Here is a 27,368-nt window from a genome sequence, read left to right on the forward strand (position 1 = left end):
ACAACAACAACACAACAACAACAACAATTCTCAACTGGATCAGCAGCAGCAGCAAATACTTTCACCTTCAGCAGCTACAACGACACCCACAATCCCGATACATCCCCCGACACAATCGATGAAGTTCGACAACCTGGTCCACATAACGGAGCACCAGTGCATCATCGTCAACAGCAAGAAGAGGTGGAAGTGCAGCGAGTGTCCCAAGATGTACAGTACGAAACACAACCTCGTCACGCACATGCTCGGCCATAAGGGAATCAAACCTCATTTCTGTTCTCTTTGTGGAAAATATTTTAAGCAGGTCTGTAGCTATTGCTTAGTTTTAGATTTTTGTTTTTGCTTATAATTGATTGTTCTTTCAGGTGTAGGTGTTTTTCCTACATTCATTTGTAGTTTTCCTTTAGTTTATAATTATGCATATAATCATTTTACTGGATCATGATTTGTTTTCGCTATTGGTTCCTCAGACATTTCTGTTTATTAACCAATTAAAATGTGAAAATGTTTCAGTTTATCTATCCATTTGTCACTTGTCAACCAGTCATTGATTGGTTCATATGTCCATTCATTCCCCCACTGTAAACAGATCAGCCACCTGTCGACGCACATGTTAACGCACGGAAACATCAAACCTCACTCATGTCCAATATGTTTCCGAAGTTTCACCCAGTCATGCCACGTGAAGCGACACATGGTGGTGCATGAACACGACAAATCGCACGTCTGCTCGGTCTGTGGCAGAGGATTTGCTTATGCTAATGATCTTAAGAAGCATTATCTCAAGCACGAGGTTTGTGGGGGTTTGTTGTTGTTGTTGTTGTTGTTTGTGGGGGTTTGTTGTTGTTGTTGTTGTTGGGGGTTTGTTGATGGTTGTCTTGTCTGTAGGCTTTGATTATCAGTGCCTGTTTTTGATTGCTGTCTGTTAGGTATTTTTATTGTAAATGTTTCATCCTTACAAATATGGGTTATTGCCAATGCAAGTCTTAACTTCGTTAATAGTAATGAAAGTAATTCATTCTTCTAATATAATTCAAATGCATGTATCAGTATATGCCTCCCTTGTTTCTCATGTAAAAATCTGCATCTTTATATCATTAAATTTTAACAAGGCCTCTTTGCCTAAGCTAACTGCTATAAAAATGGTAGGCTGTAGTAAGAGAGTTTAAACTAAACAAGGAATGCTTCGGTCATTTTTGGCTGTTAGATGAGATTTAAGTAGTTACATGTTGTGACTTTTAGTCTGGAGTCATTATTCATCATCATTATTATTATTACATTATTATTTTGTAATTATATTAATCCTGACTTTGAAATTCAAATCAGGCTCCAAAGGAGAATAGTGAGTCCCAGAATATTTCACTGACTACATCGGCGACACCATCAATGGATGTTACCTCACCTAATGTGACTATCACGTCACCAACTCCCCTGTCCAACATGATGTCTCCAGCGTCAACGACAATAACCCCATCGCAGTCGATGACGACGACAATGATTCCACCGACACCAACGACGATGAATTTGTCATCGACAGCTGCGACACCATCGCTGTACTCGGGTGATAGTTCAGCTAACAAGTCCAAACAGATGCCAACAGCATTCAGGAGGCACAAGAATGCCGTTAGTTCGACTGTACATTGAATTCAACTTCTCTTTTTATATGTAGTATTACTTGTAAGATTCTCATGATTTTAGAATTCATTGAATTTTAAATGTATTTATTTGTGAATCGTTATGTTATGCTATGTTGTCTACTATCATTTCAATGGTACTGCTTTTTTAATTGAATTGGAAGCGATGCAATTACGATGATGTCAGATGTAATAGAAAGTGATGTGATAATGATAAGAGCTGGATATGTTGAAAGATAGTGATGGATGTGACTGTGTAGCGATGATGATGACAAAGACGAACATCACGAGCAGCTGCATGGCGTGTTGTGACGTGGTGACGATGATGACGTTGCAGACATCGTGTGACCAGTGTGAGATGAGATTTGAGACGAAGGAGCAACTAATAAACCATCGCTCCATCCAGCACAAGGAGATGTTCACGTGCGTCGAGTGCGACAAAGTCTTTGCCTACCCGAGCCAGCTGAAGCACCATTACTCCAAACACAACAACATCAGGCCATTCATATGTGGAGAGTGTGGAGTCAACTTTATGAAGGTTTCTTCGTTATTACCATTGCTTGTTTGTCTGTTTTGTCTGTCTGTTTGTCTTTTTGTTTGCTTGTTTGTTTGTTGGCAACTTTGAGGATGTTGATCAAAACCATTTTCCAGCAATTTTTTACTAGATTTTCATTGGATCACAAATTTATTCTTCACGAAAGAATGAGATCATGTCGTGATCAGCTGTCACCATATAACTCCCTCATTGTATACACCATATAACCTCCTCATTGTGTACACCATATAACTTTCTCTCCGACTGCACGCCACCATTCATTCATTCATTCATTCATTCATTCATTCATTCAGGAGCACCATCTGAAAGCCCACATGTTCACCCACACGGGCCTCAAACCGTACGACTGCAAGACCTGCGGCAGGGCATTCAACCAGAAGGCCAACCTGAGACGCCACATTCTGATCCACGACGCGCAGAAAAAGTACTCGTGCGACGTTTGCGGCAAGCTGTTCACGCAGTTGCAGATTCTGAGGGCTCATCTCATCACGCATCGAGAGCTTAAACCGTTTCAATGTAAAGTCTGTGGTAAGTGCTGCATCAACGAACAGACACGTGACCCGTTCGTTGCGTTACGTCATATATGACGTCAACAAACACACAAATCTACAATGCAATACTGCTTTAACAAAAACATCAACAAACACCGTCCACCCATGCATACATATACATGTACGTGCTTACATGTATACATACTTATGAACATACATACATTCATACATACATACACACACACATACATACATATACTGGCAGATAAGCGTTTCAGTCGTCTGCACAATTTGAATGGACACATGCACCTGCATGGCGGGGATCGGCCGTATGTGTGTTCTTGTGGCAGTTCGTTCACTCTTAAAGGTTTTTTCATCATTCTTTCTTTCATTCATTCATTCAGTCGTTCATTCAGTCCTTTCTTCGCTCTTTCATTCCGTCATTCATTTTACTTAACGTCTTATGTTCAGATGTGGTACACGATTTTTAACCGGAAGTTATGCTGCCAGTTCAATTATTTTCTTTAATAAAAATATAATCAAGTTAACTGTCATTAAGAATTCAAATAACTGATTGAAAATTTCAACAATAACACATTTAGGCAACTTGAATAGACACAAAAAGGATAAGAATTGTCAGCCAATAGAAATGATTGAGCTGGATGACATCATCGACACCAAGCCAATCCTGGACGTCCTGAACATGCAGGCTGTCGTCATGGATCCGACGGACAAGGGAATGTCCATGAATGATGACCAACAAATGAAAATTGATTCAGATGCCACTGCTGACAAGGTGACAACAGGATGATGACGACGACGATGATGAAGATGACGATGATGGTGATGATGGTGCTTGTGATGTTGATGATGGCGATGGTAATGATGGATGTGTTAACAATGTGATGACGTTGATGAGATTGAAATGATGAAATAAACTTTGTCCTGGTTGGTGTTGATGATGATGATGATAGAGGTGATAATATTAGCTATGATGATGATAGAAATGATTGTGAAATACTATCAGTACTGTTTTGTTAACTTTGTTGTTTGTTTTTGCTGATACAACTCATTGTATTTCTTACTGAAAAGTCAGTTAGAATTGTTATAAGAAGTGATTTTTTATAGTTAAGACAATACTAACAACAGCAATAATGATGCTAGTTTCATACTGCCATTAATTAACTAATTAATTGTTAATTGCTGTTAAATAATTGAATAGCATCTTGAGAACTTGCATAGCATGCAAAACAACAACAACAATGACGGAGATGACGATGACGAAGACGACGACGATGCAGAGGATGATGAACAGAAGAACTGCAACGAGCTTCTTAGCTTCATGGTCGGTTGTTTAACAAAATCAAGTTTGACACTTGGTTTGAACTCACTTTACCATCATCATTGTAGATACTTCAGTGTACCAATGAAATATGAGATATATGATGTATTAAATGAATGTAGAAACTGGGTTTTTTGTATTTTTCTGGAAATATAGAAACAGTTATTTCTTAACTTTTGTTCTTGTTAATTTATCTGCATTCAGAAATATTTTGGTATATTCTCATTTGCTCTATATAAATTTAATTGTATGGCATGAGGTCGTATCTATTTCGTTATATATGATGAAGAGGAATTTAATGGGGACTTTAAAAGTTATCAAGATCACTTGAATAACCAAATAATTTAAGCAACAGTTGGATATTCTAAACGACAGATAATTTATACTTCTAGCAAAATGACTAGTACTAATGATAAACTACTGTTTGGCTTTCAACTCTAACAAAGTAACGAACTAACGAAACTGACCCCTGAATGTAGATGAACAAAGAGATGGTACAGCAGCAGCACGAGAATGAAGATGAGGAGAACAAACAACAACAACAGCAGCAGCAGCAACAACAACAACAACACATGCCAAATGAGTACAACTCGTCAGGCTCTTCATCCAATCATGATAACAACAATCATGTTGCTGGTTAGTTGATCTATTCTTATACATTATCTTCTCTGTTATTTATTTTTTATAAATTTAATTTGTCTTTTTTTATAAATTTGATTGAGTTTATTAATTTTTTTAAAACCCAATTAGCCCTTATAATCAAGTAGTTGTAAGACAATTTGCTATACTATACGTGATGTGTAACGAGACAACACTAACCATACAGTGAACAACAATTCTCATTGAAATTTGCCTCACTCCAACATACTTGCTATTGCCGGCACTTCTTTATATACCATTATATAAAATTCTACATGTCTGCAGTGCCGAAACCTAATGTTTAAACTATTTTTTAAACAATTATTTAAAGTTTTGTAGACACAAATTTTTGTTTGTCTTTAAATTACAATGGTTAACCAGGTGTAATGGGAGACTATCGTAGAGACCTTCCCCCAGAGGATGTCAATCAAACAATGCAGACCAATCAAAACTACCCACCCACATCATTCAATTCCATTGGCGATGATAACCAGAATAGAAGTAATAGAAGTTGCAGCGATGAGAATGACGAAACTGACGACGACCACTCTAACGAACGAACTGTCGACCAGTCTTGATACGTTATTGAAATTTTTATGTTAATAATCAACAATGATATTGACGAAACAATTAACATTTACATTGTACATGGGTGCACACACACACACACATACATACACACGTTTATATATATGTGTAAATTATAAATATATATATGTATCATTATGTATAATCTGAATGCATGTTTTTCTGATTTTGTATATAGTCTATACGTGCGTAATGGTAGTAACAAATAAACTGGGTTACAAATGAATTAGATTTGCATGTCAGCTGTCAATCTGATGAGTTATTGTCTGTAAATTTCAAGCATTCATGTTGGCTAACGCTCCACGGATTTTAAAAGTTTATTTTAAATTCTTACTTGTTTGCATTTTAAACTTACGACATGAATCTCCGTTACCTTTTTTTACATTTTTCAAAAAATTGTTGAGACAACCACCTACATCAATGACTCAGACACATACAAAGCATCATCGTTAATAAATTTCATTCACGGAGCATGCGTTGTTAACACAGGCATGCTATTTAAAGTTGATTCAACCCATCAAAACCTCATACACACATACGCGCGCACACAATTGTGTGCGTGATATACATGGACCTTAATTTAGTTTTATTTTTGTTTTTATTTAAAAAAAGTCAAAACCGTTAATCGTTTGAAGATCGTTTTATTATTGAAGATTTTTTATCAGTCAATCAAACAAACGTTAACGAATGTAATATTTATAATCTTCTTCCTCTTCTGCCTCCCTTCCTCCTTGTCGAGTCTGATGGAATCGGGGTGACATCCTCTGTTGTGTGGGTGAACACGTAGGCAAATAAATAAATCAAAACTATAATTAACTGAGCACTGATACAAAGTAAAAATGACCATCGAACATGTATGTGTAGTTAGTTATTAAATGTTGGGGAAAATAAAAATAAATTGATAGGTTAAAAAATTCTTAGAAATCAAATAACTAAAAAATAAGCACTGAATGAAATACAGACCAATCCTTCCGATCTTCATTCCCGACCTGGCCAATGCCCTCAGAGCTGACTGAGCGCCAGGTCCTGGGGTCTTCGTTCTGTTGTTAGAAGCGGTTCACAATAGAAATAAATAAATTTTATCATATAAGGATTAAAATCAAAACAAAGACATGAAAATCATTATTGAAGCCACACTTTAGATGGTCAAATAAATTTAAGCCTAATAATGCCTGTAGAAAAACAATTGAGTGTTTATAAATTAGTATAATTTTAATTTATGGCAAACCAAATCTTGAAGCACTGGTTTAAGTTACGATTTGAATGATTTATTAAATGGGTGATTATCTCCGACTGTACTTATCCAGATAACCATGCAAAGTTATCAACTGCTTTGATTAAGAATGATGCCATACAACTAAGAATGACCTAGCTAATGCTAATCTGATCAAAATTATCTTAGTCAATGTGCCGGTTTTTAAAAAAAATGAACAAATTTACCTAGAACTAAAAAAGGAATGCAATAAAATTTCAATGTGTCATTGAAAAACATTACTAACAGAAAAATTTGTTAGTTTAAATTTTAAAATAAAATTAAGCCCACCTATTTCCACCAGTAGCTCTCAATTTAATGTGAAGAGCAGTTATCCCTATCTGCTTGCATCTCTCAGCAACATCTTGAGCGGCCAACATGGCAGCGTAAGGTGACGACTCATCTCTATCTGCCTTAACTTTCATGCCACCAGTTACTCGCACAATCGTTTCTCTGAAAAAATATTTCAATTTATAATTTATTCAATACTACCTCATTAGTAGCAGTAAGAATGCAAGTGAAAATTAACAAACTTTCCAGAAAGATCGGTAACGTGAACGAACGTATCGTTGAAGCTGGCAAATATGTGAGCCACCCCAAACACTAACTCTCCCTCGGCAACCTGGGGACCGAGCGTCACTTGCTCCTCTTTAACAACCTTCGGCTTACGTGGTGCCATATTACCTGTAAGTTAGCGATTGACAAATTTAAATAAAAATTTTGACGAATCTAGCCAAAATTTTGAGCAAAAGACAAATGAAATAATGGATGAAAAAAGATTTAATTAAACCTTACAAAGCGGCCACAGCTCGACAAAATAAACAGCGTAAAAAAGAAATTTAACAACATCCGGTTTAACTAAATGACAAAATATGTGGCTCCTTAAAAATTATAGCGCTAAAATTTTAAACAAACCCATTTGTAGTTTGTCATATATTTAGAATAGGTTTATAGCAATAAGGATTGGGCTTCGGAAAAGAAATATAAAAATGATCCTACGATCCTTGATAAAAAAATTAGACACATCTGTAAGTGTTTTTATTTATATGTCAAATAGGATATATTAGCAGCAAATGCGGGTAGTTTTAAAAAATGGCTCCGATGCTTACAGCTCAACTACTATGGCTCAATTGTAATAAGGTCATGTTTTTTTCTTTTCGAAGTCGTTCAGCAGTTAAAAAACAGTACAGTGGTGCAAACGCTTCCAGGTCAACTTCCAGTTTAATAATTATGGTTCAATTCAAGACACAATTTTGAGCGGTGTGATAGCCTGGTGGTTGAGGTCGCCTGGTGCTGGTTCGCAGTGCGTTCAGTGACCGGATTCTATTCGATTATATGACAAAATAATCCCCACAAATCACATGCTTCGTGTGTGATGCGTCGTTTAGCACGTAATCATGAACGATGTTTGTGTGTTGTTGATTCCTCGGAACCTAGAAAGAGTGCAATTGACTTTCAATCTTTTTAAACTCCTGTGTCCTAATTATAATGAATGCCTGACGTAAATGCTCACTGAGATCTCAATGTTAACGCTGCCAATCCTTCCAGTAGAGTTTATAACAAGAACACAAGAAGACAAAACAGACAGGTATGAAATACGATGACAAAATGTGAAAGGAAAAAAAAGCATGTTTGACGTAGAATGTTCAACGGAGAGGGAAATAAACGAAACGAATGAGCTCAGGTCAGATGTGCTTTAATATTAAGTCAGTTTTAGACTTACGCTTAAAATTAATTTATGTAAATTTAAATGATTAAATCGTGGAGAGATGTTTAAAAAAAGATTGGTCTACTAAATGAATACAAGAATTTAGACTTAACAGTTTCATGAAGTGAAAAATTTTATGAAGAAAAAATAAACAGTTCTAGAAGACATTTAAATTGAATCTATCTTGTTACATATTTGAAAAGCTTCATGATATTTTCCAAGCATAAATTTAAATATATAATAAAATTTTCCGTTGCATCCCATGCTAATATGCTGTTTTAAACAACCACATCGCTGCCAGTGATTTCAACAGAGAATTTTTGAAATGGAAATAGTTACGTATGTATATTTTAAAAAGAAGATTTAGCGAAATTACTCTAAATGAAAAAAAAAACATTTTTAAATCAATCTGAAAAATTAAAAAATGTTTTTACGTAAGAATTAGATCAATACTAGAAAAATAGTGCGTTCATGCAGTGACAACTTTGACGAGGTGACCAAAAACTTGAAAACGTTTAAATTTTCACGAGGAGCCAAAATTTTTATGGGGGGCCAAGGTTTGTGGTAGTATGGCTGACGATCTTTTTTTGCTTATCAAGTCCAATTTTTGATCGATCTTACACTTAAAACTGCTAACAACGGGGGGGCAGTGCCTTTGGTCCCCCTAGATCCGAAACTGCGTGTATGTGTGTGTTGAATTGTGTAAAAATTGATGGATCGGCGTAACAACTTTGTAAGCAAAATACATCTGATAATTGCTGATGAATACTTGTATTCATCAGATATTCCCATGAAGAAACTATGTTAAAGTGAAAATAATTTAGATTGACTTTAATGTTATGCTAACGATTGATGTTGCATCTGATTTCTACCAATAACGATCCTACGCTCTTTGTTGTCGCTGCTTGTTAAGCTGCCAAAGTAACAATTAGAGACCTAATTGATTTTGTCGTTAAAGTTATGTTAATTAGGTAACACCTTGCTACCAATAAAGTAACCGATAATATTAATAACACTTTGTTTGATTAGTTGATCAAAATTTAGTTACCACATCTTTGATTGGCCGGTCGAACTGGGTATATAAAGCAATGGTTTTGATGAACAACAATTATTTACGACAGACATTTAATAATCAGTTACTGTGTTCTCATAAAAACAAATACAACTACTAATATAATTACTACTACTACTACTACTACTACTACTACTACTACTACTACTACTACTACTACTACTAATAATAATACTACTACTTACTTCTACTATACTACTATAACTACTACTACTACTACTACTACTACTACAACATTAAAAACCACTACAACAGCAACAAAACCAACCACAACAACTCTAACTACATAAAAATCCACATCATTACAAGCAACTACTACAAAAACAAAAACAACAATATGGACATGAACAACGTTAACAGCCATATGTCTGTTGCAATCAATGAAGAGGACTTTCACACAGTGTACAAGACGATGGGCGAATTATCGTTGAGAAACATAGAAGATATCGTCCAAATTTACAATGTAAGTAGTCTAATGTTTGTTGCATTTTGTAAGAATTGTTGTAACTTATGTTTGTTAGTAAATTTGCTTTTGAAAAGATTTTAACGGATTATTTTTCTCATTCACTGCAGGAGAATAAAAAGTTAAAAACAATATGCGAAGATTTCCAACTGAGACTTGCACACCTGGAAAAACAACTGAGATTGGCGAAGACTATAGAGGAAGAAGCCGAAGAGGAAATGAAAGCGATGAACGCCGAAATACAATCTTTAAGTAAGTAGTGCTCCATGTATTTATTTCATAATTTAATCATTCATCCTAACTTTAATTATTTTCAAAAATAATTAAATAACATCTTACGCATTTCTTTTTTACATTTTTATAGAATTAGAAAACAAAAGACTGAAGGAAGACATCAAATCGGCAATGAATAAGAACCATGACATTGAGGAAATTTCAGAAAAAGATGCTGACAGAGCAACTTACAAAATCTGTCTACTGGACATGTAAGTTTCTATTTCCAAACATAATTTCTTCATACAAACACCAGCATGCTTTTTTATGCGTAATTTTCAACATTTTCATATAAAAATAAATCAAATGCTAAATCTATCTTTTACATTTTTCAGAATATGTAAACTAAAAAAAGAGTTGAAAGATTGTCAAGCAAAAAACGACGCTTTAGAATTGGAAAAAAGTGTAAGAAATATCTATAAGGCCGACGACAGCAATAATAAACTAATCAAAAACAACCTGGACATCAACAACAACCACATTGACATCATCAACAACTTGGATCTCAACTTTGAAAAAAACATCAAGAACAACGTTGAAATCAGCAACGACAACCTTAACATAGAGAACAAAAATATCTACGACGACTACAGGAACGTCCCAAACGAAATCTATAATAACAAAAACAACAACAATGACAACAACATTAATGACAACAACAACAATGAACAAAACTTATTCAACGAACTGGACATTATGCCTCATAGATACATCGAATCCGACGATGAATCTGACGTCATAAGTAAGCAGCACTTAATATTGGCGTCATTCAATTTTTTCTTTATATCATTTTATAATAACAAATTTTTCGATAATATCTAAAAATCCATCAAACTAATAATTATTATTTATTCCAACAGTAATCCAAGATTACGAAAACGTTGACGATTTGAAACAGGAAATGGAACAGATGCGAACTAAGATGAGCAAGCTGAGGTTAAAGATAATCCGAACAGAAGGATCGAATGTTGACGACATGGATGAGTTGGACTAACTGCAGATGGATGGAGTAGTTGCATCGTTGGAGATTGTATATAGTGTAAATAATTGCTTTTTCTTATATGTGCTATTTTCTTAATATATGCTTTTTCATTTAATTTCTTTTTTCATTGTGATAATAAACTGTTAAAAAAATTCAAACGATCTTGTCTGTTTATAAACTTTAAAAAATGACGTTAAATGTTAAACTTTTTATTGACACATTCACATGGAACCGCTTCTACATCAAAATTCAACATAGCGATTATTAATATAGTTGTAATTTTTATTAGGCAGACGAATGTTTGGCGTAATAGTTCTAAAAATTGCAGATTTAATTAAAAAAAATTTCTTGTTAATTAATCTCGTTTTATAGCAGTTTAAAAACTTTAATGCAATTCTACATCTTCAATCACCAATTTCATTTCAATAATCGTAGCCATAAATAGGGAAGCTCCAATAACTTGCACCAACCTCCACCACAACATTCAAGGTCAACCAGCTTCTTCCATCTTTCAATTCGCAACTACACCCACCAGCAGCAGCAGACACTGACCGCACGTTGAATGCGGCACAAGTGGACCTCTGCAAGCACTTTGAAAAGCAGTACTTCGATGAACATCTTTTAATGAACACCACCTCCAGGCTCTGGCTTTCTATGTAACTGCCCGTCATACGTTTCAAAGCTTTTTTCTGTCTGATAGCTAGACGAGTTGTGTTTGAGTTTTTAAAGTTCAGTCAGGATAATTTTCAAATTTCTATTCATACTTTTAATTCTTAGAGCGTGATTGTTTCAACCGCAAAAATGATTAAATGGTTAACATTCAAATCCATAAGCTGGCAACTCACGATCAACTGAAGATGTTCTCTCGCAGATGAAAGTGTAAGTGGAGTTGCAATATTTGTCTTTCCATTTCCAATCTGGAAACGACAGCCTAGTGCAACAAGTATCTTCGTTTGGTTCATCGAGTATTAAATTCCAATTTTGGTATTTGATTTCAGTGCCATCGAGCCAGTAGTTGTAGTTGTTTTGATTCAGAAAGCATTGCAGTCTGTACATGCCGATCCAGTAATCCTGGGACGTTGTTGCTGAGCTTGGTAATGTGTTGGTGCATAAATTTATATTCAAATATCTGAGATTGATACAAAATATAATATAACAGATTATAAACACGGTAATGCATCAAGATGGGACTGAATAAGATTGAGAAAGTAGTTGGAGTGATTTTTTAACTATTTCGTAATATACAAACTTGTTTTGGAGAAAATCATTTTCTTCCTGGGATCCGACGCTGGCCAGCAAACTGCCCATACCCAAGCAAGAGTTGAGAGCATCATTAAAATCCTGATGCACCATTGAGAAATAGTAGCAGGATCCGCTGTATCCCAGCCAATCAGGATTGGGACACTCTCCTATCACTATGAAAATTATTTTCTCGTTCACTAATTCGCATTTACGTTCATATGCAATCGCTATTTTTAATTTTTAATGTGTTTTTGCCATAAATTACCTTTTATAGTTAATTTATTGATTGATTGAATACATAAGTGAATGAATAAATCCAAGAATGAATGAATGAAGGAACGAACAAACGAATGAGTAGATGAGTGAATAAGTAAATGAATAAAAAGCAATCCAACAAACCTAAGCTCCTACCGATTGCACCAAACGCACATGTCAAACTCAGAACCAGCAGTGGAACTAAATTAAAATTATAAAATACGTCCTTGTGTTTATGGGATTTTCCAGAAAGATTTATGAATAATAATTATATAAATAATAATATAAATAAGGAAAAATAATATTAGTATTATTTTTATTTACTATTATTATTTTAATAAAACTATTTATGATAATAATATTATCGTTTTTAGTAATGTTATTTAAATTAACATCAGTTGTAGTTGTAGTATTAAAAACAACGAAACGAACCTCTTTTAAGATTAAACTTCTCGGTGCAATTACTCTTTCTGACATTTTTGGGTTTCGTCAAAAGATTCTTAGCAAACATAGTGACGGTGATTTATAAAAAACCAATTTTTGAATTTCAATCAGATCAAACTGTCTTTAATATTTTCGATGAAAGACCAAACCAATAGACTGTGGCCGCGTTATTTATAATCTTTTAAATGACGTCATGTGCTATTTTTATGGTCACGTGAGGTGTGAACTGTTTAAACTATTTTATTCTGTGTTGAGATATTTTGTTTAAAACGTTTCAACCTAATTTTTTAAAATGCGTGTCTTGTTCTTTAGATGAATCGATAAAGTTATCTTAATGCGTTCGTTTGTTTCATGTTCGCCCATGTTTGTTCATATTCATAATGTGTTTTCATTTAAAATGTTTTTTAAAAGTATGTTCATTCATAATGTGTTTGCTTATAAAGTTTGTTCATAAATTATTCCTTCATATCGTGAACAGAAATTTATGAAAACAATTTTAAAATGACAGAAAAATAGTTTATCTTTTTTCTTATTAAAAGGATCTAAATACCATAGTCTGTTTAATATTTATTTATTAATTTTATTTTCTTATCATTTCTTTGACAAATTTTATTATTCAAACAGGAAAAATTATGAACAGACGTAGCTAATGGGTTTAACATTATCTTCAGCAGGAAGAATGGAATTGAAAGGTGTAAATGTTAATAAAACTCATTTTGTCTTAAATATCTATATAATCTTTGTTGCTTCGTGTTTAGCCTTTAGAAAATACATCTTTGACGTGTATTTTTTGCTTTTAACAAACTATTAGTGCCCATAGAAATCCATAGAAATCATTGAAACGTTTTAAATATTTTGCGCTGATTATTGCCTGTGTGTTTGTGCGCGCGTGTGCTGACTACAACAACACATTTGCTAAATTTTTGTCAAATTTGAAAGAAGCTGTTTGCATGCTTTATTCCCGCTTATGAATCGTCTACAGTATTTTCAGGTGAGAAAGCCAAACGTAGTTGTTATGCCCATGTTTCTAGGCCTAAATGAGTGAGCGTGTGTTATTTTCTGTAAAGTTAGGCTTGTGTTGTGCACCAAACTGCTCAGTGCAGAGGAGTATTTTTGAGGAACTTCTCGGATAGACCATGTACCCACCCACTCACTCACCCTAATTCAAACTGTCATAATTGTAAAATAATTCATACTTAAAATCGTCTATTTAAACACACTAAAACACACAGACATATACACCAACACATATACAAAAAGCACAGAGACACGTGCATGTATATGTATATATATATATATAAATGAGTGTGTGTGTATATATATATACACTCATATAAATTTATATAATATATATATATATATAATATATATAGATATATATATACATATAAAAAATTTTACTTTTTTTCTTTACCCCACCACTTATCCATTGGTCCATGGTGGTTACAAAAATTAACACAGTTTAGCAAGGTACTTATTAGTCCTTTGGTCTTTAACTTTGAAAATCCAAAACAAATGAAACATAAGTTTTAATTATAATGGTGTTTTATTTTATTTCTAATAAGTATCGACAAAATGTTGTATTTTACGATTAATAAATATTTTAATATTATTATAGAAATTATTTATGAAATTCTAATAATCAAGATAAAATAGTTTTAATGCTTCAAACTAGCTACGTTTTGATTCGGCGATTGAAATGTAATTATAAATTAATTAATTTTTATTTGGACAAGTTGTTAGATAACGGGATTTAAATAAAAAAAATTATCCAATATGGAGTGCCGTGGCTATTTAATTTCTTTGACGAGGTCAAATTCATATTTCACACTATTATCATGAGTTCCGTAATTTATAATTTATTCAAAATAATGCAGTTTTTAAGGATAAGCAACGGCTTGAAGCCAAGATTTATTTAATTTATATACAGATAAGGTTATATTTTACTTTAGGCCTAATAGAAATATCCGCTATGGATGGCTCTAATCCCAAAACTATTCTCTTGCTATACGCACCTCTGATAATATCGGAGCAATGGAGAACAGAAAATACGATTTTCGAAGTATGGTTTAGTTTCGTTTTTTTATTTTTCTAATTCATTCATTTTCACTCAATTTTTCCAATTATTTATCCATTAATTGATTCATTTTATCCATTTATTGATTCATTGAATCATTGATTGATTAATTAATTAATTCATTCATTCACTTAATCATTCAGCTAATAATTCGTTCTAGCATTTATTTACTACTACGCTAATAAAAAATTTTGTCTACAGAATGATCAGAGGTGGGTTGTGGTGGGCGTCAGCTCGTTTCAGATGGTGGTCTCATGATGATAGTTTCAATGGCAATTGGAAGATAACAACAATAGCAATAATAATAAATGTTAACGGGGAAGACTTCGTTGCATCTCAGTGAACGAAGAAGTTCCTGGAGAGTACACGCGCGCACATTTACACACACACACACACACATCTATACAACACACACATACACAACATCCATTCATTCGCTGTCGTTGTTGTTATGTTCCTCTTCAACCTTCTATTTTCATTACCGGACTTAATTTAATTCATAGGTAAGTTAGGGATCGAGGTGAGTTGGACAATCGTAGGTAGGCTAGGGCTTAACGTAAGTTCCAAGTAAAATAAAACGTTAAAATATGTAAAATAAAACATGTAAAATTTATAAAACACAGAAATACAAATTTGTAGGTAGGTAGGTGAGTTGAGTTAATCATTATAGTTAAGCTAGGGCCCTGAGAGTAATTTAATTGTAGGTAGGTGACTGACTACTATTCTTGCGACTTTTTACTAACTTCCCAAGCTATGGTATATTGTTTGATTGATAATTATATTAACAAAAATAAGGAAAACGACAAAAATTTTTATTGTTATTATAAAAACAATGTTAGTTTATTTAGTTCCTTTAAAATTTCATTGTTACCATTCGACCCTTGTAAAAAAAATTGCAAAGGAGTTTTCAGCAGTCTCGAGGCGTCATGCCATACTTCAATGTTGCAAGAAAATAAAATTTGGCTCAGAGTATTATTCAAGACTTGTAAACTGATTGGAAGCTGGAAGTGTAATGTCTCTATTGCTTTGCCATCCACTACAGTTAGCGGGTGCTCCGTGTTTTGCTAAAAGTGGGTTGAAATTATACAACGGTTTAGTTGTTGAATCCATTGTTGAATGAGTAATCCATTATATAGGAATTTTTTGATACTAATGAATTTAAGTAGCGTAGAAGAGAGTGCATTTCTTTTTAACTGTCTGTTACCAGATGAGATGTTTATGGAAGAATATATTGAGAACTTATGACGTTTAAAATATTTCTTGTTAAACATAAAAATGAAATATTTAGTGAAACAAAGATTGAAAAGTCACCAGGTGAACTTTATTGCAATCAGTGGTATAACAGACGACATCGCTCGTTTTAGCCGACAATAAATATGATGAGTTTTTTCTATAAAGTCCTCCCAAATTAATTTCGCTTGAGACGTTATACCTCTTGTAACATTCATTTTCTAGTAACTTTTTGCAGAGTTCTTCCTGGAACGAATAACTTTTTTTATAATAAATTTAAAATGCATTTCTTTAATTTTGTCCACCGAAGACCAAAAAGATATTTGTAGACATTATGCTAGTCGCTTTTTAAATTGGTCGGTTACAATTTGTTTTGATTAATTTTGGTTTAATAAATTTAAATCATCAATTTTTGAGTTGTGTTTATTTTTCGGGTTTCCAGACTATAAATTATAACAGAACGGGTCGAATGAAAATGACAGATTGAAAGAAAACTCACGCAAGGTACTGGCCTTCCGACGATGACGTCCAACTTCAGGTCTGCGAGGTTCGTCCTCGAGTCAACGCTCCAGAGAATAATCACTGAATATATGTGCAGTGGGTTATTATCCCTTGTGGAGAATGTTTTGAAATCACACAAAGTCCCGTAGGTCGAATCAGGACATTTTAATTCACCGGCTTTATTAGGCATCAAGTTCCTGAAAAATATTTAGTTACAACCACTCGAGATGTACTAAGCCGGGAAATATTTATTTATTTAAATTAAATTTATGAAGTTTCAATTAAATTTACTAATACATGTTATATCAATTAATTGCAAACAATTATTATATTGCCTATTGAAAGATATGTTGCGTGAAACTTTGAAAATCCTCTTACAATTCTTTGCCCGTCTGAGAGTTAGCACCAAGGGAAGAGTGGAGGGAAAATTCAGAAATCTGACTCAGAGAAGTAATGGTGCTTCCTAAACATTCCTCCACGCTCATTCTGGAGTGGCTGGCGTTTCTGACTACATTGGCGCTATAGCATCAAGAAATTTTTTATTTATGACACCATCATGTGCGTGCTTTTGGTGAAATTTAAATTACTCATGCTTATTTTACAAACACACACACACAACACACACACACACGAAGAAGATAGATTGATAAGTGCCTTGAAAGCGTCTTAAATTTTATTTATTCTTAGCATTTTTTAGAAGTTTCTCTACAGTTTCAAATTTGTTCTCTATTGGTTTCCGAGATTTAAAGATCTTTTCCAATCACATGCAATGTGATTTTATGAATAATTAGTGGTTTTAACGCGTAATCAGATAAGCAATGAGTGTGTGTTTGTGTGTATGTTGTATGTATGTTGTGTACATGAATATATGTGTGTGTGTTGTGTGTATGTATGTGTGTGTTGTGTGTGTGTTTGTTGTTGGTGTTACTAAGTATAAATTAATAAGATTATTCTGAACGGTGAAAATATATTTGTTAAAAAAAATTAATCATTTCAAACACAGATCTTGCAATGGTTAAGACGCCGAGAATCGTATTGCTGTAACTGATCACATGCAATCTATCTGATGATACGTGCACCGTGTTGTTGTTGTAGGTGCCTCTAAGAAACATTAATATTAACGAGAAAATTTTCATAAAAATGTAGAAACATACCCATACAAATATGCTTGGTAATTTTTTTGAAGCTTTGGCATGTTTTCATATAATCTATTGAACTTCGATTGGGTTAACATGTTCATCACGTCATCTCCACCATCGCCTTCCGCTCTGTGTGTTGCTTCACTGGAAAGGTGAAATGTGTTTTTGAAGTTAAGTTCGTAAAAACATTTCACGAGGGTTAACGCAGTAACATTTTAACAAACAAAATTATATTATGTTTAATTTGAATTTATTTTTATTTAAATCACTTGTTAAAGTTATTTGTAAGAACTCTGTCAGCGGCAGGTTTTATTTGTGCAGGTGTTGAAATACTCGGCACAACAAACCCATTCATCAGATGAAATATTGACTCAGCAGCCGAGTTTATTACAGATTTCTCTTCAAATATGGTGTCCTTAGCAACAACAAACATAGCTTTTTCTTTTGTGCTGACAAGAAAATTTTATGTTATAAAAAAATGTTTGAAACTAACGAAACTTTGAAGTTAATAAACTTAAGAACATGTTAAACAACTATTTTTTATTATATGAGGTTAAAATTTTCAATTCAATTTATTCGTGATTTTCAATTTCATAATCAAAGAGGATGTTCTTTGTAGTTGTGGTTCATCCTTTCATACATTCATCACTGCTGCTCCCATGAATGTGGCATTGTATTTAGTTAATCAATTAATTATTTCACAAACTTGAGACGTGTTCCCCGCTTCATTAATTGTTTGAATATTCATAATATTTTTATAAATTTTTGCTCAGTGGCGGATTTAGAGACAACTTTGACAGAAGACGGGGAGGCCGAAATGTTTAAATAATAAATTTTTTGCTAATCACTTCAAATTTGCATTTTGGTGGATTTTATTTACATAAAACGATGTTTTTTTAGGCAAAAACTGAGCTTTACTGACTTTTTAAAAAAAAACTTCTCATAATGGAGGCCATAGCCTGCCCACCCCTTAATCCGACATTGTACTTGCCTGTATATTCTAAAATATTTTTTCCAGTAAGGCTCTTCCTGAAGCACTTGAAAAAAAATTATTTTTCAAAAAATTTTGATACCCACCTAAATTTAACCTTTTTAAATTTGTTGTCTTCTGACAAATCTTGACGTCCATACCCTGACCTATAGTAAAAGAAAATTCAAAGCTTGCTTTTATATTTGAAAAATTAATTAAATTCTTTTAATGAAATAATTTTTTTACTGTCATCCGATTCTTATTTATTAACAATATCCTCCCAAGTCAATGGTTTAAATTTAACTTTGTGTGAATATTTTGTGCAATATTTAAGTTAATTGTGGAAATAAAATATAAAAACATTCGCACATTAATTCCTATATATTATTGCTTCGTACATTTTATAAATGTTTTGAAAATTTATACAGTTTACAAGTGAATTTGTTGGAAAAATTATTAACTAGGATATGACATATCTTCAAAAATGAAACCAAACGCTGAAACCTCTCTATATCGGTCAAATTCGTTGAAGAAGCCCATTTTGACTTTGAATTGGAACCTATGCAATTTTCAAAATTGACAAACATGTTAAATCTTAATTCGAAAACACAACTCAAAATTATCGTAAGTTATGTTTTATAAACTTTAAGTAAATTTAAAAATTTATTCACGGGAAAAATGTTTTTTTTTATGTGTTAATAAACCAAAATTTTTCCACAAAACCATTGAACTAGTTATATTCACGGTAAAAAACGCGAGTTAAACATTGATGTAATTGGTTTTGAATTTTCACTTAAATGAAACATGTCAGCCAAAGGAAGAAATTTAAAAAAGGACAAGATAGTCACACAGAAAAGATAGTTAATCTGACTAACTAGTCGTAAATATTGACATTCAACAATAGAAAAAATGGCAAAAAAATGAATGAAAATTGCGAAAAAATGGAATGACTCTATGTTATTCTGTCAAACTCATTATTTTCATATATTAACATAACTTAAATAATTAAATTATTTACCTAACAAAATTATTCATTAGAATTTAATAATGAGTCTGTTATAAAGAATAACCAAACTGGTTAATCTGAAATTTTTTGAAACAAAAATATTAGCTCACCATCAGCCAAAAAACACAAACACGTAAAACCTGTTTCGGAGGATTTTGTCCTGCTTCTAGTTCCAAATATTTTTTCAAAAAACTTAGACATCGAATAAGTGAACTTTAATAATTTGAAACATTGGAAAAAAAAGACTTACATATTCAAACTATGTTTGTGTGTGTTCTATCTTAATTCCAAACATCATCTGAAATTAGAACAGTCATATAGTTAAGAAATATAAATACTAAATTAAGGAGTATTAAAAATGTTGGACTTTGGTAATTGTTAAATTTTATAAACTCAAGTGTTATGCCACACACTCGCACACGTTTGTCAGGAAAGTGGTAAGTACGAAAATTCTTGGAAATTGTTGGTGGGATTTTCCTCAAAATATGTAAAAACCAAATTTCATAGAAACAGTAGCAACCGTAATTATTAAAATTTTCATACTACATCAAGTGGCTAGTATATCATTTTCAATTACGCTCGCGTGAAACCAGGTTTTTGTTATCTTGGGTATACTTATAGTGCGTGTCTAAAATTTTTAAAATATTGTGTTGTTAAATCATTATAGAATTTTCAATTTTTTGGATTTACAACATTTTGTCGTTCAATCAGTGAAGTAAAAATCATATCAACCAGGAAAATTATATTGTTATAAACGCGGGAATGATCGAATTGCGCTATCTTCTTTATTATTTGGTTATTATTACCTTTGCTATATTTGTAATCTTTGAAAAAATTGTATCTTCTATACTAAAAATTGACTATAAATACGTCCTACGTAGTGAGATTTAGAAGTCGGGTTTAAAAGGAGGTTGCCACTAGAGGAAGTCAGGTCGTAAATGTGAGTTATGTAGTTACTTGAATTATCTGTAATGTTTCTGGAATTAATTAGAAAATTAGAAATCTAGAAACATTGCAGATGAGTGAATAGACAATAGAGAATTACTTGAAACAGTTAATGTTTCTATTACTGTTGGTATTAATGTAAAAGTTCGACAAAGTTTGAAACAGTTGGAGATTTTGAACCTACAGAATAACGAACACTGGATGATCGTAGGAAGCTACAAACACAGGTGTTAGAAATATATGTCATGCAAACACTCTCAAAACTGAATGTATATTATTAAGCCGAAAATTTTCGACAAATCTTTTCCATGAGTTAGAAACTTCGTTATGTTTTATTTCGGATTAGAGGGTGGACCATTTTAAATGCAGTTTTCCCGGAGTGCTTCTTAATGTCAGTATCCCTCCTTAGACCTCCTCCCCAGATCTGCCACTGGTCGTGGCTGCTGATTAGGATCATTAACTTAGATTAACCTAGAGGGCCAAGATTGAAATTTGATTGCTACGCTGGCTGGTGTTTACATTGCTAGTAACTCTAACAAAAACTAAAAAGATAGATCCATTCTGAATCCATCATAAGTTTTTTGAATAACTCGTCATTGCATTGTCTTGACCGAATCAAAATCGTATCGTCGTTAAGGTTTCTACATTTCATAATTAAATATTGTAGGTGGGAAAATGGTTTGTAACTGTGTGTTTGATAACTTGCTGTTAAAGCTTGATGAGAAATTGTGAGAATTGTAAATGGGCTAAGACGACAACAATGTTCTAAATTAGTTTTAAAAAATACATTTTCAAAACCAGTTAACTGATTGTTTGTCTCTCAGTGAATCAAATCAGATTTCTTGCTTATATTTAAATTTCTACGAGTTCCTATTTGAGTCTAACTATGCTGACTTAATTAAAACATGATAGTATGTAGGCATCGTTAGAATGAATAAGCAGGTAGGTTAATTATATGCGTGTGTTTCAGTCTGAGTGGAAAATTCCATTAAACCATTTTGTTTGTTCTAATTGTGTATGTGTATGTATGTTTGTTTGTTTGTATGTCTTTATGTAGAATTGTGTGCTTTTTTGCTTATGTGTGGTGCGTGTGTTATCTTATATGTTATCTCATACCCCATCACACATTTAACCATATTTTTTTAAATTTTATCACTATAAAATCTGTATATAAATACATCAAATAGAATATAATTGCAAATGATTCTAATTCAATTTTGCCAAATATGTATTTATCATTTAAAATTATTTATAAAAATTACATTGAAATATATTAAACCTGAATAACGATATTGAAAAATAGCTACACGTAGTAACATAGCAAACCAAGGCAATGTATTATAATACATATAACGTAATGAGTTAGATGATATTCAATATTGAATCAGCTAATGAGCTTTTTGTTTTAAAATTCATCATGTATACAGGTGATTGTGTGTGTGTGTCTATGTGTGTGGTGTATAATGTATTTAAATATACTAGTTTGGTTTATCAAAACAGTCTACAAATAAATAAGCACTTTTATATATAATACGTTTAAAGTTTTGGAAAGCTTTGGCTTGTATTGTAACTTAAGTAAACATTACTTGAAAAATTAGGCTGTAGAATTTCGGAAAATATTAGATGTTTTTTTAATTGCGTCTGGGTTTTAATTGGCGAAGTAATATTTTTTATGAAAGTATTTTTCGAATAAATTGAATTTTGTACAATTATTTTGTGATTAATTAAATTTAATTGTTGAAATATTGATTAACTACGTTAATATTGCATTAATATTCTTCAAATGACTTCTAATTAACAATGTTAGACGTGGAAATATGTGGACAAACTAGACTAGATGCACCGGGACAAGATGTTGGAGAATAAAAAATTGAGAGTATGTATTCAATGATATTTTAAGGATCCGGAATAAATGCACGACTTCACACAATTTTCAAATTTTCGTTTCCGTTACTATATTATACGTAGAAACTGTAATATTTTCTTCTTTCATTCTCTGCTGGGGGTGAGTAATCCCGCACCCCCCTCCTGGATCATCCACTGGTCATACCATAAAGATGGTATGTTGTTGTCAGTAAGACTCTATAGAGGACCAGAGTTAAGCCATATTGAGTCAGATTGGTCAGGGCGTTAAGAACCAATGTATCTACATTTTGTGAATGCCATTGTTTTAGGATAAAAATATTTAGAAAAACTGTTAAAGTTATTTAAATAATTTCATCTCTAGGGACAAAAATTGAAATGGTGAAATAAGACTGGCTCAAACTTAAAAAATAATTAATTTTATCAATTTTATTCATATTTGTTCAGATAATTTCAAGATAATGACAAAAGCGACATACGATTCTATAGGATTATAATTCTCGTGTGACATCTGGCGAAGAAGTGGCAAAAAAATCAACTGACGATGACGTCATTTCAAAATGATGACGATGGCGATGGTGGTGATGGCGAATACGTATTCTGCTGCGATGAAGATGAATACTTCCTTTATGATGATAATGAGTGGCAAGTCTTAGATTCCCTCATGATGAAAAGTAAATAAATAATTATTATTTGTTAAAATTTATAATTATCATAATTAGATAATATTACATTTATAATTATTATAGTCTTAATAATTGTTCAATTATTACTACTATTTTTACTAATAGTAGTAATAGTAATAAATTAACTAGTAGTAATAGTAATAAATTAACGCCTGGTCCTGACGTTGAAGTTACCGGGTTCGACTGCAAAATGATCCCTGTATGTCACTATGCGGATTCACGCGTATTCACAATTGCTGTGTGTGTGTGTGCGTGTGTGTGTGTGCGTGTGTGTGTGTGCGTGTGTGTGTGTGTGTGTGCAGTAATGCCTCTGAGAATTAGAATTTTAATTAGGAGAATATTAATGATAATAATAATAGTAATAACAATAATTATAACAATAATAATAATTATTATATTATTAAAATCAAGATAATTATTACATATATTGAAACCTCCCAATAATACTTAACAGTGGATCAGTCCAGCTTGCCTCTCTCAACTTCGAATATTGACGAAAATAACAATAGCATAATTAATAATAATAGTAATAATAATAATAATGATTCAGAATTCACGAAGGGTTATATGAAATATGGGAACACCAATTACACTGAAAACGCCATTCCAACTAATGGCACTAATTACAATAACCCTGATGACATCAATTATAAAACTGAAAATTACTCCGCAGACAACATTAATAGCAGCTGTATTTTTCCTCGCAACAGCTTAGACGACATCAAAAAAATTGACAACAACAACATCAACATCAACAACAACAACAACAGCAGCAACAACAACATCAACAACATCAACAACAACAACTTCAACAACAACAACAACAAAAGTACTAAGGATAACGTAGGGAATTACGACAACGCTGATGATGATAACGATGATGACAATGCTGATGATGATGACGATGATGATGATGATAGTAATGCTGGTAGTGATGATGACGGCAGAGGTAGTAGAAGTAGTAGTAGCAGTACTAGGATTTCTTCTGATAGCATCAGATATCGAAATTACATGATCCAGGCAATCATTCAAAGCGAAATATCATTAAACTCCGACTCGGTTGTCGATAAAACTTTACGTAATACTGCGACCGCTACTACTACTACTTCTACTACTACTACTAATACTACTACTAATACTACTGCTGATGCTTTTGCTGCTGCTACTACCACTACTACAAATACTAATGTAACCAAAACCGCCAGCGAAAATTCACAATTTTCAACCGAGGAAAAACATTCTTACAAATATCTCTACGATTATATGAGAGACAAGAATTACATCAATAGCAACAATCATAGCAACAACATTAACAACAACAACAACAACAATAATAATAATAATACCGCGAATAACGGTTACTACAACTATTATCCGAACGACAACAGCAGCAACAACTGCCCGTCGAAATCGTCGACTCTGAATTCCGATAAATTCTGCCATCCCTATATTTCGAATTCACCCAACTTTTTATTCTCCTCGTCTCGCTCGTCCACATTGAATAGGGAGTCAACGTTTAGCTCACTGGATGATGCGCTAACTGTTGTAGATCGATTTAAAATGGTTGGTTGGCTGGCTGGCTGGGGCTGACTGGCTGGTTGGCTGACTGGCTGATTGGTTGGTTTGTTGGTTGGATGGATGGTTAGCTGTTTGGTTGGTTGATTGGTTGGTTTGTTGGTTGGATGGATGGTTAGCTGTTTGGTTGGTTGATTGGTTGGTTGGTTGGTTGGTTGGTTAGTTGGTTGGTTGGTTGGTTGGTTGGTTGGTTGGTTAGTTGGTTGGTTGGTTGGTTGGTTGGTTGGTTGGTTGGTTGGTTGGTTGGTTGGTTGGTTGGTTGGTTGGTTGGTTGGTTGGTTGGTTGGTTGGTTGATTAGCTGGCTGGTTGGTTGGTTGTGTGTGTGTGTAATTATTTTTATTTGATTGTGCACTATATACATAATTAACTTATTTTATTTGAATAATTTTTCAACCGTCACAAAACAATTTATTACTATTTTTTCTTTAATTTCCGCAAATCAACATTAGCCGACTGCTTGGGCTTGGGTGTTATTAACTGAACTGAATGTTACAAATTACCCCAGTGCATATCTCAAATTTTATGCGTCAGCAACTAGAAATGTTTGAAAGCTGTACAGAAATATCGATTAATAAGTGGGCTGATGTGTGAACGAGAACACGTTTGGCCGATTTGGGTGATAGCATGATGGCTGAAAACAAGCGGATAAAATAAACATTGAACATTTCACACTCCAGTGCTAATTGAAACGGTGTTATTATACCTTCACAGTTAAGAACTTCTCTAATCAGTTTCAGATATATCATTTCATATATCATCCAGAATCATTTTATGTTTTTGCACTGTTAGTATGACAGTTAGTGTTTATAAGTCCCTTTTTCTAGAAAAATTAAAAAGTTTTGAGAGTAAAAGTATCAATCAATCAATCAAATCAACCAACAAACTACCATATCAATCAATTATTTAATCTCAACCAACCAATCAATCAACCAATCCAACCAAACCAACTATCCAATCAATCAATCAACCAATCAATCAACCAATACAATCAACCATTAAATCAGTCAACCATCAAATCAATCAATCAATCAACTAGCCAACCATTCAACCGACCAATCAGTCAACCAATCAACCATCCATTTAACCAATCAGTCAACCAATCAATCAACCAAATCTATCCATTTTCTAATCCCAACAGTTTTCAGAAACGAAACAGGATCAGAGGAGGACATGCACCGCAACGACGAAATTGCAGTCAAAGGTCGACCTGAACAAAAAGGAAATAGATTTTCTAAAAAAAGGGATGGACCAAGTTTTGAATACTTTGAATCGAGTTGTGTCCGATGTCTGCAATATTAAAAATACCATCTCTGTTTTTCAGGTTCGGGGCTGACGATTCTGAAATGAATTCTTAATTGATTGAACGTTTCAATCAGCTTAATAATAATTATTTCAGGAATTAACCAGCAACTGATTTATTTATTAATTGTATTAATTAATAATTTTTATTATTATCAATTAAATCCAAAAGAATTTGTTTCTAAATCTCGAAGGGTCAGAGAAGGACATGGATTAGCAGACTGAGAACCGAACTAAACACACCAACGTCATTACAATATCAATCTGTCGTCGAGAAATGAGAATTTTAATTAATTAAATTATTAATTGATTGATTAATTGATTGATTAATTGATTGATTGATTGGTTGATTAATTTATTATTACATTATTAGTCAATATTTTATATAATATTATTACTAAATTATGTATTTAGACACTTCTATATAAGTGCATACGTGTGTGGTGTGAGTGTGTGTGTGTGTGTGTGTGTGCGTGTGTGGTGTGTGTGTTCGACATTATCGAACCAAAGATTCTTCCCGTGAAAATGATCTGATTACTACTTTAAATTACTCATTTGATTAAGAGGTCTTACAATTGTAATTTCTTTCGTTAGCTTAAATGATTAATGAAACTAAAGTTCAAAGTTAATTAAGGTTAAAGGTCAAATAAAACATCAAAGCATTACATCATATTAGAATTCTTCTCTCCTTTTTCCTTTTCATTTTATTTCATTCTTCTTACTCATTTCCCCTCTCTCTCTCTCTCTCTCTCTCTCCCTTTCTCTCTCTCTTTCTCTCTCTATCATTCTCTCTTTCTTTCTTTTTCTCTTTCTCTCTCTTTTCTCCTTCTCTCTTTTTCCACCTCTCTCTCTCCCTCTCTCTCTCTCTCTCTCTCTCTCTCTCTCTCTCTCTCTCTCTCTCTATAATTCTCTCTTTCTGTCTTCTCTCTTTTTCCACCCTCTCTCTCTCCCTCTCTTTCTCTCTCCTTCTCTCTCTCTCTCCCTCTCTCTCTCTCTCTCTCTCTCTCTAATTCTCTCTTTCTTTCTTTTTCTCTTTCTTTCTTTTTCTCTTTCTTTCTTTTTCTCTTTCTCTCTCTTTTCTCCTTCTCTCTTTTTCCACCTCTCTCTCTTCCTCTCTCTCTCCCTCTCTCTCTCT

General features: G+C 33.1%; 4 protein-coding genes across 4 annotated transcripts; 1 reads left to right on the forward strand and 3 right to left on the reverse strand.

Annotated features, from left to right (window-relative positions):
• On the forward strand, positions 1-5,875 carry HELRODRAFT_104783 (hypothetical protein). Its single transcript, XM_009012537.1, has 9 exons — positions 1-304; positions 590-793; positions 1,972-2,172; positions 2,484-2,718; positions 2,947-3,048; positions 3,284-3,477; positions 3,904-4,026; positions 4,503-4,659; positions 5,035-5,875. Exons 1-9 carry the CDS (start codon positions 119-121, stop codon positions 5,037-5,039), a joined length of 1,407 nt encoding a protein of 468 aa, XP_009010785.1. The 5' UTR covers positions 1-118; the 3' UTR covers positions 5,040-5,875.
• Positions 5,872-7,340, reverse strand: HELRODRAFT_194907 (hypothetical protein). Its single transcript, XM_009012538.1, has 5 exons — positions 7,293-7,340; positions 7,036-7,186; positions 6,794-6,955; positions 6,214-6,290; positions 5,872-6,014 (listed from the first exon to the last, which is right to left on the reverse strand). Exons 2-5 carry the CDS (start codon positions 7,179-7,181, stop codon positions 5,947-5,949), a joined length of 453 nt encoding a protein of 150 aa, XP_009010786.1. The 5' UTR covers positions 7,182-7,186; positions 7,293-7,340; the 3' UTR covers positions 5,872-5,946.
• Positions 7,341-11,813: 4,473 nt separating this feature from the next.
• HELRODRAFT_183511 (hypothetical protein) lies at positions 11,814-12,974 on the reverse strand (the record flags this gene model as incomplete). Its single annotated transcript, XM_009012539.1, has 4 exons — positions 11,814-12,129; positions 12,250-12,469; positions 12,642-12,723; positions 12,930-12,974. The coding sequence occupies 4 exons, from the start codon at positions 12,972-12,974 to the stop codon at positions 11,814-11,816; spliced, it is 663 nt and encodes a 220-aa protein (XP_009010787.1).
• Positions 12,975-15,839: 2,865 nt separating this feature from the next.
• On the reverse strand, positions 15,840-17,234 carry HELRODRAFT_183512 (hypothetical protein; the record flags this gene model as incomplete). Its single annotated transcript, XM_009012540.1, has 4 exons — positions 15,840-16,082; positions 16,330-16,494; positions 16,757-16,946; positions 17,128-17,234. The coding sequence occupies 4 exons, from the start codon at positions 17,232-17,234 to the stop codon at positions 15,840-15,842; spliced, it is 705 nt and encodes a 234-aa protein (XP_009010788.1).
• Between the last annotated feature and the right edge of the window lie 10,134 nt (positions 17,235-27,368).

Source organism: Helobdella robusta (genome assembly GCF_000326865.2).
Source record: "Helobdella robusta unplaced genomic scaffold HELROscaffold_109, whole genome shotgun sequence".
Taxonomy (NCBI): Eukaryota; Metazoa; Annelida; class Clitellata; order Rhynchobdellida; family Glossiphoniidae; genus Helobdella; species Helobdella robusta.